Source organism: Mustela lutreola, chromosome 1, assembly GCF_030435805.1.
Source record: "Mustela lutreola isolate mMusLut2 chromosome 1, mMusLut2.pri, whole genome shotgun sequence".
Lineage (NCBI taxonomy): Eukaryota > Metazoa > Chordata > Mammalia > Carnivora > Mustelidae > Mustela > Mustela lutreola.
In genome coordinates this window covers 222556968-222569377 of record NC_081290.1, presented here as the reverse complement: position 1 = coordinate 222569377, position 12410 = coordinate 222556968, and the positions used below count along the sequence as shown (strand labels likewise).

Below are 12410 nucleotides of genomic sequence, written 5' to 3'. Positions count from 1 at the left end.
TCCTCTCTCTCTGCCTGCCTCTCTGCCTACTTGTGATCTCTGTCGAATAAATAAATAAAATCTTAAAAAAAAAAAAAACAACTAGAAAAATGAATCCAATAACATATTAAAAAATCATTTACTACCATTATTTCTGGGATACAGGATGGTCCAATATTTTCATATCAATCAATGAGATAACCTCACAATAACAGAAAGGATAAAAATCATATTATCCTTTTGATACAGAAAAAGCACAAAGCAAAAAGACAAAGTACAACACCCATTCATGATAAAAAACTTCAACAAAGCAGGTCTAGAGGAAACATACCTCAACATAATAAAGACCTTTATGAAAAACCCACAGCCAACATCATAATCAGGGGGGAAAAAGAGCATTTTCTGTAAGGTGAAGAAAAAACGATGTCCACTCTCACCACTTTTATTCAATATAGTCCTAGCTACAGCAATCAAGACAACAAAAAGGAATAAAAGGCATGCAAATTGTTAAGGAAAAAGGAAACCTTTCACTATCCGTAGATAACATACCATATATATATACATACACACACACACTATATGTACTAGTACTAGTATACATATATATATACTATATGTACTATCTATATAGATATCTATCTATATATATATATAGAAAACCCTAAACCACTAAAACTGATAAATGAATTTAGTAAAGTTGTAGGATAAAAAAATCAATGTACAAAAACCTGTTGTATTTCCATACACTAATAATGAAACAGGAGAAAGAGAAATGAAGAAAATAGTCCCATTTACAGTTGTACCAAATATAATAAAGTACCTAAGAATAAACTTAACCAAGGAAGTAAAAGACCTGTACTCTGAAAACTCTAAAACACTGATGAAAGAAATTCAAGACAACACACAGAAATGCAAAGATAGGGGCGCCTGGGTGTCTCCGTTGGTTAAGCATCTGCCTAGGCTCAGGTCATGATCCCAGGGTTCTGGGATGGAGTTCTGCACTGGGGTCCCTTCTCACCAAGGACTCTGCTTTTCCCTCTCCCTCTGCCACTCCCCCAGCTCATCATGCTCCTTCCCCAGCTCACTCTTATTTTATATAAAAATAAAATCTTGAAAAAAAAAAAAAAAGAAATGCAGAGATATTCCATGGTCATGAATTGGAAGAATAAATATTGTTAAAATGTCTATACTACCCACAGCAATCTATACGTTTAATGCAACTCCTATCCAATAGCGTTTTGCACAGTACTAGGACAAACCAAAAATTTGCATGGAATGACAAAAGACCTTGAATTGTCAAAGCAATCTTGAAAAAAACAAAACAAAACTGGAGGTACACAATTCCAGATTTCAAGTTATATTAACAAAGCTGCAGTAATCAAAGCAGTATGGTAGTGGCACAAAAACAGAACAGAAAGCCAGAAATAAACCCACAATTACATGGTCAACTAATCTTCGATAAAGCAGGAGACAATATGCAATGGGAAAAAGACAGCCTCTTCAACAAAGGGTGCTGGGAAAACCAGACAGCTACATGCAAAAGAATGAAAATGGACCACTTTCTTACACCATACCAAAAACAAACTCAAAATGGATTAAACACTTAAATGTAAGACCTCAAACTATAAAGTCCTAGAAGAGAGCACAAGCAGTAACTTCTGACACTGGCAGTAGCAACATTTTTAAAATAAGTCTTCTAAGGCAAGGGAAATAGAAATAAAAGTAAACTATTGGGATTATATCAAAGTAAAAAGCTTCTGCACCGCAAACAGTCAACAAAACTAAAAGACAACATACTGAATAGGAGAAGATATCTGCAAATGACATGTCCAATAAAGAGTTAGTATGCAAAATATATAAGAACTTAGACAGCTGAACAGCCCCCAAAACCAAATAATCCAATTAAGACATAGGCAGAAAACATGACAGACATATCTCCAGGGAAGATATGCAGATGGCCACCAGGCACATGAAAAGATGACTAATCAACATCATTTATCATCAGGAAAATGCAAATCAAAAGACAATGAGATATCACCTCATACCTGTTGTAAATAGTTAAAATCAAGAAACAACAAATGTTGGTGCGCATGTGAAGAAAAAAGGAACATTTCCGCAGTGTTGGTAGAATGCAGACTGGTGCATCCATGATGGAAAACAGTATGGAGGTCCTCAAAAAATGAAAAATAGAACTACCCTATGAACCAGTAATCACACTACTGAGTATTTAACCCCCAAAATACAAAAATACTTACTCAAAGGGATACATGTGCCATTATGTTTATTGCAGTATTATTTATAATAGCCAAATTACAGAAGCAGCCAAAGTGTCCATCAATTGATGAATGGATAAAGATGATGTGGTGATATATAAAGACACACACACACACACACACACACACGAAGATTATTCAGCCATAAAAAAGAATGAAATCTTGCCATTGATAGCAACATGGAGGTAGAGCACAATGCTAAGTGAAATATGTTAGAGAAAGAAAAACACTACATAATTTCATTTATATGTAGAATCTAAAAAAACAAACAAAAAGGCAGAAACAGACTTGTAAATACAGAAAACCAGTCTTTGCTAGAGGGGGGTGGTAGTGGAGTGATGGGTGAAATAGAAATAAAATAAGGGAATAAAATAAATAAATAAAATAAGGGAAATAGAAATAAAAATAAACTATTGGGATTATATCAAAGTAAAAAGCTTTTGCACTGCAGTCAACAAAACTAAAAGACAACATACTGAATAGGAGAAGATATCTGCAAATGACATATCCAATAAAGAGATAGTATGCAAAATATATAAGAAAAGAGAATTAAGAGGTATAAACTTCCAGTTATAAAATAAATAAATCCTAGAATAGTCAATAACATTCATTGTAAAAACATTGTAAAACATTGTAAAACATTGTAAAAACATTGGAAAACATCGTATAGTGACAGTAACTACATATATCATGGGTTAGCACTCAGTAATGTAGAGAATTGTCAAATCACTACTTTGTCCACTTGAAACTAATACAACATTGTATATCAGTCATATTATAGAAATATGTATTATAGAAATACTATTATAGAAATAGTATTTCTGCAAATTGTAAACCATATTTTTAACAGCACATCATCTGGGAAAGGAGGAATAAAAAAGGAAGACAAATCTTAATTCCTAAGTAAAAATATCTGTCAACTCCAAAGGGGTGAGGATATATATAAAATATATATCTTTTACGTAAATACAAAATTATAGGAAGAAAACAAGTTCTTAAACACAGTGAATTCATGAATTATTATGAATTTTATGAATTATTCTACAGTTAAGCTCATTTAGCTTATTCTATGCTTTATATAAAATTATTGCTTTTTCTCCATAGCACCACAGTGACAGCTCTCAAAAATTACTCAACGTGATTCACTCTTCAGTGGCAAAGTAGAATAATTCTACCTACTTTTCAAGACTGTCAGAGGAATTACATAAAATAATACATGAGAAATCCACAGTTCTGGACATCTCTCATCCTAAATTCTTAGTAAACAGCATTATTTGACCTTAAGGATTTATGTATCCAAATTAAAGCATATTAACAAAATTGTTCCCAGCCATATTTATGTCCCTTCCAGCTTTTTAAGTTTGTGAAGATTAACCAGAACACACATGACTACAGTAAAATGTTTTTCTTTTAAGTTGGCTTTTGTACTGTGGTAGGTTTTCTATGGGGAAAAAGTTATTTCACAATCTACCATCACCACTTCATATAATTCAAATAATATATCATTTTCTTACATAACAAAACATTTGACAAAATCTCATTCTCTGTGCTACCATAATTTTATTATGACTCTTCTAACTCTGCAATCTCTTTAGATACTGACTTCACCAAAGAGTTTTGCTTCCTGTTCTCTGGTTCCCTTGTAGAGTATAAGGAAGATATAGGTATGTTCAGGAGGTGGGTGGGTAGTCAGAGATGCAGTATAAGAAAGACTGTCCAATGAAACTGTCAGAAATGATAATAATGAAATTATTACCTGTTGAGTTCGAGTAACCATTTCCTTGTAGATACTATCTAGGCTGATATTTGATAAAGTGGTTAATGCTGATACAATTGTTTCTGCTTGTGCTTTGTCAAATCCTGTAAACAGCAAATATGTATTTATGTTTTTGTAAAAATGTTTATCTTTATCAACCTGAACAGCTAGAATAACTTTCCTCATCAAATTATTGTTAAAAAAAGGTTACAATTAAAAATTTCAGAGTAGGTTATTCTCCAATAGCACTCTATAATTTTAATTCCCACTGATCCATTTTCTTACACCTCCATCAACACTGGATATTGCTAGTGGTTTTGATTTTATAATTGGCATTAAAAAGTGAAATGGCACTGCATTATTTATCCTTAAATTTGCATTTCTTTAGTCAAGTAACTTTACATATATTTATTGCCTATTTATCTTTTCTGTGAGCTATTTATAGCTTTTGCCCATTTTTCTATAAAGTTACTGTAATTTTTTTATTGATTCATATGAACTCTTCGTATATTAAAGCAATAGGTTCATTGTCATATATGTTCCTAACATTTCTAACTTTGTGAATGATACCTTTAGATATACAGATTTAAGTATTTCAGTAATCACATTGGTCAGTCTTTTCTGCTTTTGAGTTTTAGGTCTTGCTTCCTCAGTCTCAAAGTCTTAAAATATTCTATATTCTAGCATTTTTAATAGCTTTTCTCTCATTTTTTTATATTTGACTTTTAATCAATCTGTAATTTATTTTTCAATGAGAGTATCTAATGTTTTTTCAAACATCTAGCCATATAATCTATCAATTTACTAAATAGCCCTTCCTTTCCCTAATTTATAAAACCTTCTTTATTGTTTGCTAAAAATGTCTACATGTATCTGAATGCCATTCTATTAATTCTATTCCTGTACTATCACATAATTTAAATTACTGTTTCGGTATCTGGTAATCGTTTGTCTTCTTTTTTGCTGTTCTTAAATAGTCCTTTCACTTCCATGAGAACTTTAGTATCAGCCTAGAAACTAGTTTTTCTTTTCTACATAATTGAAATCATACTACACATGTAATTTTTTGTTTTTCCCCCACTTAATCTGAGTATTTCTCCTATCAGTAAATATTCCTCAACACTTTTTTTTGACTGTAGAATATTCCACTGTATGGATGGCGCTTGTATTTAAAATGACTCTTAATTGTTCATAATAATGATACAGTCTTCACTAGGTAATTTACTGTGACTGTTAACATTCTTTCAAGAGGTACCCATTTCTTACCATGAGTTTCCAAATCCTGAACCAGTGCATGGGTATCAAAAGTTAATTTCCTTTGTTCTAAAGGAGTTATGTCCACTCGCCTCATATCATATCCTTCCTTGGTTGTGGTGGTGAAGAAATCTGAAAAAGAAGACAGGTGTCTTCCTTGTAGTAACCAACACAAGCATGACATTTTAGCTTCTAAGGCATTTCTTCTATTTAGCACACAGTTCCAGCTCCTAGGAATCCTATAATTTCAAGGAAGAAAACTGAGTCTTCTGAGTGGCCCTCTCTTTCATCTGAAAAGTTTCTATTCTATATTCTATTCTATAATGGCGACCACTGCAAAAATATTTCCTTTCCTCCTTTTAATATTCAGATATATTTTGTCAGGAGTCAGTCGAAAGTTGTAACATAATATACATCAAAATCTTTAAGGGTGGGGCACCTGGGCGGCTCACTCGGTTAAGCATTTGCCTTTGGCTCAGGACATGATCCCAGGGTCCTGGGATCAAGACCCATATCAGACTCCCTGCTCAGCGGGGAGTCTGCTTGTCCCTCTCCCTCTTTCCCCCCTGATTGTTCTCTCTCTCTCTCTCAAATAAATAATTAAAAAAAAAAAAAAAAGCTTTAGGGGTGCCTGGGTGGCTCAGTCATTAGGCGTTTGCCTTTGGCTTAAGCTGTGATCCCACGGTCCTGGGACTGAGCCTCAAGCCGGGCTCCCTGCTCTGTGGGAAGCCTGGTTCTCCCTCTCTGACTTCCCCTGCTTGTGTTTCCTCTGTAGCTGACTCTCTGTCAAATAAAATCTAAAAAAAAGGGCAAGCTTTGGATATTACTGCCAAGTCTCTCATTACTCGAAGAGTAGAAACCACCCAACTCTCCTAGGGGCCAAGAAGTCTTTTATAGAGCTCCAGTAATTATTTATACCTACATCACCATATAAAGTAGCTTTCTGTATGCCCACTCTCTTACATACCCATTTTATTTCCATCACAGTTCTTAGCTCTAACCTGAAACTGTCTGGTTTGTTCCTCTGAACCAAAATGTAAGTTCCATGAAACTATGAGTTTTTTATCACTGTACCTTCAGTACCTAGAACGGTGCTTGGCAGATAACGGAGTCACAATATTTTACTGCTGAATCAACCGATAAATTTGATTTTAAATCCTAGGGTATATACTACTATCAACACAAAGGCCCTAGCAAATTTCTCATTTTTGTGATAAATTGTCCCACTTCAATAAATTCCCATTTTTTAACCTAGACAGAGTATGGTCCTTTTCCATATATTACTGATGAATTTCATTAAAAGGTATTCTTCAGAACTTTGTGTACATATAACTTCATTATTATTATTATGTATTAAATAAATAAAATAACAGCTAATTATTGTAACTATTAATTGAATAGTAGGTACTATACTAGATTTTTTTTTTTTAGGAGATTTTATTTGAGAAAGTTATTTGAGAAAACGAGCAAGAGAGAGCCTGACACAGGGCTTGATTCCAGGACTCTAGAATCATGACTTGGGCTGAAGACAGATGCTTAAAACAGATTGAGCCACCCAGGCACTCCATATACCAGATATTTTAGATCTTATGAATGCAAGGTGGTATTACCTACAGTTTTACAAAAGAAATGACCTAGAGTCATTGGCATAATCAGAATTAAGACTCAAGTCTTCTGACTCCAAAGCTCATGCTCTTTCTGTCACCCTATGCTGTCTTTTTTTTTTTTTTTTTTATCCTAAATCACTTTATTTATCTAAATACTTAAAAGACATAGCTGCAACCTCAGGTATTACTTTTCTGCTAGGTGATGTAGGGAAAATGTCATTCTTTCCTATGTATTTTTTCACCCGAATGCCAGGCACAGGGCATGATGTGCAAAACCAGACATAACTGATGTCTTTGCTGACTTTGTGGACTAGTAGGCAGGAAAGAGATATTTAAAAATAGCATTTGAGTATAAACTCTAAATTCAATGATAAAAAAGCAATGGCCAGTTCTTTATATTTATTTCATTCAAATACTCAGATAAAAAAGGAATCGGATGTAAAGGTGGATCAATTTTGCGCACATAGACATACACATTAGTACAGTGGACAGCAACCTTTTTGGCTGAGTGCCATCTAGAAGAGTTAAGCAATGTCCCTCTGCATCAAGAAGAGAAAAGAAAAAAAATGAGGGAAAAAGAGGGGCAGATTTCAGTAATATTTCTAATAGCAATTGTATTAGGAATGATTAGTACCCAGTTACGCAACCTTGATTAGAAGTTTAGTATTTCATTTGGGGTTTACTGCAGGGAAGGGGAGATTATATGTATACACACACACACACACACACACACACGTACATGAATGAATGGCACGATACTGCTTTCACGCCTGTTATTTATCCTTAAAATTCTCATGTTATGGATGAGAAAAACAGGTTCAGAAATGCTAACTGCCTGAGATCTTATGGTCTCAGAGCGAGGCAGATGACTGCACAATTCCTCTTTCTTCCATGAAGGGAAGCTTCCCACTGATACGAGAGAGACCAAATAAATATCTAACACTGCTGCAAATCTCTGCAGGATATCTCTGCAGAGATTACAGCTGCAATCTCATGTCCCACTGTGCTCAATTTGGCCCTCTGCTCTCAAGGACTCAATTCTTTAATTCCCTTAATAATTTAAGAATGTTCTCCTTTTCTCTGCCTGCTCATATTTATCCTTCAGTGTTCAGTTCAAATGTCTCCTCCACCAGAAAGCCTGCCCAGACTCTTTACGGCCAGGTGTTTTCTTGTTAGGGTTTTCCACAGGATCCTAGAACGTTACTTTGCCATACCTCAAAATTTACACATTTATATGATTATTAACTGTTTACTTTTCCCACTAGGCCAGGGATCAGGTTAGCAAACCACAGCCTGAAGGCCACCACCTCCTATTGTTCTAAACAGTTTTACTGCAACACAACCATGCTCATTCACTTATGAATGAAAAACACGAGAATTATCTGAATATAAACTCTAAGTTCAAATGATAAAAAAGAAACAGCCAGTCCTTTTTACACCTATGGGTGTTTTCATGTTACCAATACAAGAAGAGTATTAAGTGACTATATGGTCCACAATGCCTACGTAATGCCTACAATGCTCCTTGTAGAAAAACTCTTGACTACCACCGCATTAGATTACAAGGTCCCTATCAGCAGGAACCACACCTGTTGTTGCTCATCATGGAATCCCCAATGCCTAATACAACTCTGCGTGCTCAGCAGACATTTGCTGATTAACAGAAACTGTATTAGGTGTTGTGGATACAATGAAGATCAAGGCCATGGTTTTAAATCATGTGCTATCAAGATATATCCATAATGGAATAGAGAGGAGAGACATTTGGTCCTTGATGAGAATAAAGGGTTAAAAATGGCTATCTGGATGAAATCTTACCATCTGCAGCAATGTGGATGGAACTAGAGGATATTATGCTAAGTCAAGTCTATCAGAGAAAGGCAATTATCATATGATTTCACTCATATGGAATTTAAGAAACAAAACAGAGTGATAGGGGAAGGGAAGGGAAAATGTAAAATAAACAAAATCAGAGAGGAAGACAAACTGTAAGAGACTCTTAACTACAGGAAACAAACTGAGGGTTGCGGGATGGGAGGAAGTTGGGAGGATGGGGTAACTGGGTGGTGGGCATTAAGGAGGACACATGACACAATGAGCACTGGGTGTTATAAGCAACTGATGAATCACTGAACTCTACTGTGAACTAACAGAACACCATATGTTAACTGAATTTAAATAAATTTTTTAAAAAATGGCTAGTTATAAAAGATTGACAGTAAATCTTAAAGAGTTACAGTAAACCTTACAAGTAAACCTTAAAGAGGGGTTAGCCAGGCAGGAGGACAGGATAAGCAAAATTCACAAAGGCATGAGCTGTCTTTGCTATTTCTACCTTGGGTTCTATTTACTATGGGGCTGAGGAGAAATAGAGAAGGATCTGTGGAACATTCATTCCTTAGGTGTACTCAAACAGTTATGTAATCTTTGGCTAAGTCCCAATCACCCTAAGAACTAGGTGCTGACACCTTCCCTTGCAGTAGGACTTTAGAGAGCACTCTTTGGAGGGAATAAGGAAATGGAAAAGCTTTGATACCACAGCAGGGCTTCACAAGTACTTCAACTCATAAGCACCCCCACCCCCTGCCTCCAAAAGCACTTTTAAGAATAAGTCTTTGCAAGCATATTAATAGGTAGAAGAGAGGAAGTAGCCGGATTCATCGTTCTTAGCTCAAGATGGGATAACAGGTCCTTGAAACCTTAAAAGTTCCCAGAACTTATACGATTGTACAAAACCCCAAACCCCTCCTTTCATATCTATCTTGTAGTTTTCTTAAAGTAAGAAACACTCTGTTTAAAGACTTAACCAGCATCACAAAGCTGTTAACCTGTGTATCTTGGATTAGCAATCTGGCCTACCTTGAACCAAGATGCCTCTTTACCAGGAAAGGCCAGATTTTACTTTACATTAACACACGTAAAATCCTGCCTCACTAATTCTAAGCTACAAGTTTTATATCAACTTCTGCTAACTTCAGAGAATACTTCAGTGACATAGCTGGTTATTAATATACATTTCTATCTGGTCTGTTGGCAGGCACTTTGCTAGATACATCAGAATTACCAGAATTAAGTAACACAGATATCCCTGGGCTCCACCCATGACGACCAACTCCATAGTTCTGCAGTGGAGGTTAATTACGTACTTTTACAAAGTATCCGCAGGGTTTCTCTTCCGCTACATTTGGGAACCAGTAATGAACTAGGAATCCAGCACTATTAAAACTTAGACAAACTGCATCACCTTCCCATCTCTTCTATTATTTACCTTTAAAAAAGATACTGAACTAAATAACTGAGATCCTTCCACAGGTCGAGGTCAAGGTTTTTAAATTCCTTCATTACTGACATTATTAGTCAAGTTTAAACTACACAGTAAGTATTCAATTAATATTTGAGTACACAAATCCTATTAGGTATAACAGGCCACTTAAGATTTCTCCAAGAAAGATTTAAGTAGGGTAACTCAACAAATGTTAAAAGACACCACTGTTTACTTATTAAGTATTTTCTAGTACTTCAAAAGTTCATTCTCCGAAACTGTTCAATATTCTTTGTTTACATATTCAAATGAAAACACACACTCTCTCAAAATTTACAAAGATTGAAAATGGGATGATTCCCCAAGGTTCAAAATATGCTATCTCCTTTTTCAAAACTCCATCATCATGCCTAAGTCAACTCAACACCTAAATACGTAAGCAAATACCTGGTGACAGACACTGGGAGTTCAACAGCAGCCTTACAGATGGGGGAATCAACAACTGCAATCTTTTTTTTTTTTTTTTTAAGATTTTATTTATTTACTTGACAGAGAGAGATCACAAGTAGGCAGAGAGGCAGAGAGAGAGAGGAGGAAGCAGGCTCCCTGCCGAGCAGAGAGCCCGATGCGGGACTCGATCCCAGGACCCTGAGATCATGACCCGAGCCGAAGGCAGCGGCCTAACCCACTGAGCCACCCAGGCACCCGACAACTGCAATCTTACTGTGAAAGTGAAGCAACTGGCAGAATGGCACAAAGTACAGTGGGCACCGGGCGGCTCATTTCCCACGGCACTGAAGATTGAAGACGGTGAACAGAGAACGCTAAGGTCAGTACGAAGTGCCTGTTCTGTAGACAGCCTTACAGAGTTTTTAAAAATGTGAGGGGAGATTCTGGAATCATCTTTCAGCATAAAGTCTGACGTCCTTCAGGACACAATGCTAACGAGGGAGCCGACAAATCCAACACTTGCAGGTTCCAGCATTCGCGTTTTGTTTGGCTTTGCATGGCTCCTCTGTGACCGCAGAGTACTAGAAATTACAGCGAAAACAAAGCTGGCCTGACCTGAAATGTATGCTGTGGTCTACCAAACACGCGGGCTTTAGACAGCACCCAAAAAAACACAGCCTAAGTTTGAAGAGGCCACGAAAGAAGCCAGAACTCTCAGACGCGACTGATCTTGACTGGTCTCGCAGAGGGTGGGGATTGACAGCCTCGTCAGACCGTAAGAAGGAAACCGAGCCTGAGAAAGAAGCCGGGGGCGGGGGAGGGGAAGAACTCCAGTGGCGGAGCCAGGGGGGAACCCAGGCTCTCCGACGCGCACTCTCAGGAGAAGGCGGTGCTCTCCGGGGTCCCTCGCCCTTCCCGCCCCAGTGCAAGCCGGGGAGACCCTGCGGCGGGGTCGCCCGCACCTGGCGGGGTTGGGAGGGGCGTGGCACCGTGGCCTAGGGCGCTCCCGAGGAGGTAGGAACCACCGGCTATCTCCCCACAGAATACTCAGGCATCGGTGACAAGCTGCCTCGTCTCACCTCTCCGCAGGGCCGGCGAAAAAACCCCGCCGAGGCTCGAAAACCGGCGGCCCTCATTGCCCTCAGAACGCAGGAGCCGCCGAGCACAGCGACTCCACATTTCCGGTTTTCAGCGGGCGGGAGGAGGTGAAAGGGTGCGGGGGGAGGGGGTGCTGAATCACGCTCAGGCTTTCGGGCAAGGTAGTTCTGGCACCGTGAGGATGCTGGGAAGTGTAGTTTTTCGCCTGCCCCACGGGACACCACCAGCGGAGCCTCCAGTCGCGGTCCCGCAGAGATGGGCCTCTTCACAGATGGACCCACAGCTCACGAGCATGGTTCACAGTGGCTCCTGCTCTTCGCACCGTCCCTTCCCAACCAGCGCACGACGTTACCGCCCTAAGAAAGCGGGACGGTGTTTGAGACCTTCCAATTCCCGTTTCCTAGCAGTGAGGTACAGCTCAACAGCAGAGGTTCCCCGGGAAAGCCAGCGGCCATTACTCGAGAGGGAGTCACATCCTACCGCCGGGCAAGCTGGGACTTGAAATCCTCGTCCGCTGAGCATTCCGGGAGATCGCGCAGGAACCTGGGATATGTAGTCGAACGAGGCCTTCATTCGTGTTGCTTCATGGCCTACTGCTTCGCCCTCTTGTGTGTAGGAGGACGAACTTCAGTTGGTTTAGTCCCGGTCTGGAGGGAAACCATTTCTCTTTCCAGAGTGGACTTGATTTTCACCACTTAAGCCCTTTGAGACCTGTTACTTCAGACTTTGTT

The 12410-nt window shown here is 38.2% G+C and overlaps 1 protein-coding gene across 2 annotated transcripts in view; it reads right to left on the bottom strand.

Annotated features, from left to right (window-relative positions):
- CCDC90B (coiled-coil domain containing 90B) overlaps positions 1-12170 on the bottom strand; it is a 44214-nt gene extending 32044 nt beyond the window's left edge. The window contains exons 1-3 of one of the 2 annotated variants that reach the window (XM_059187713.1): positions 11661-12170; positions 5275-5394; positions 4009-4112 (exon numbers count right to left, since the gene is read on the bottom strand). In XM_059187713.1, the coding sequence (XP_059043696.1) occupies positions 4009-4112; positions 5275-5394; positions 11661-11760 (324 nt within the window). In that variant the 5' untranslated portion in view covers positions 11761-12170. The other variant, XM_059187722.1, reaches the window with a different exon arrangement.
- Positions 12171-12410: the final 240 nt, after the last annotated feature.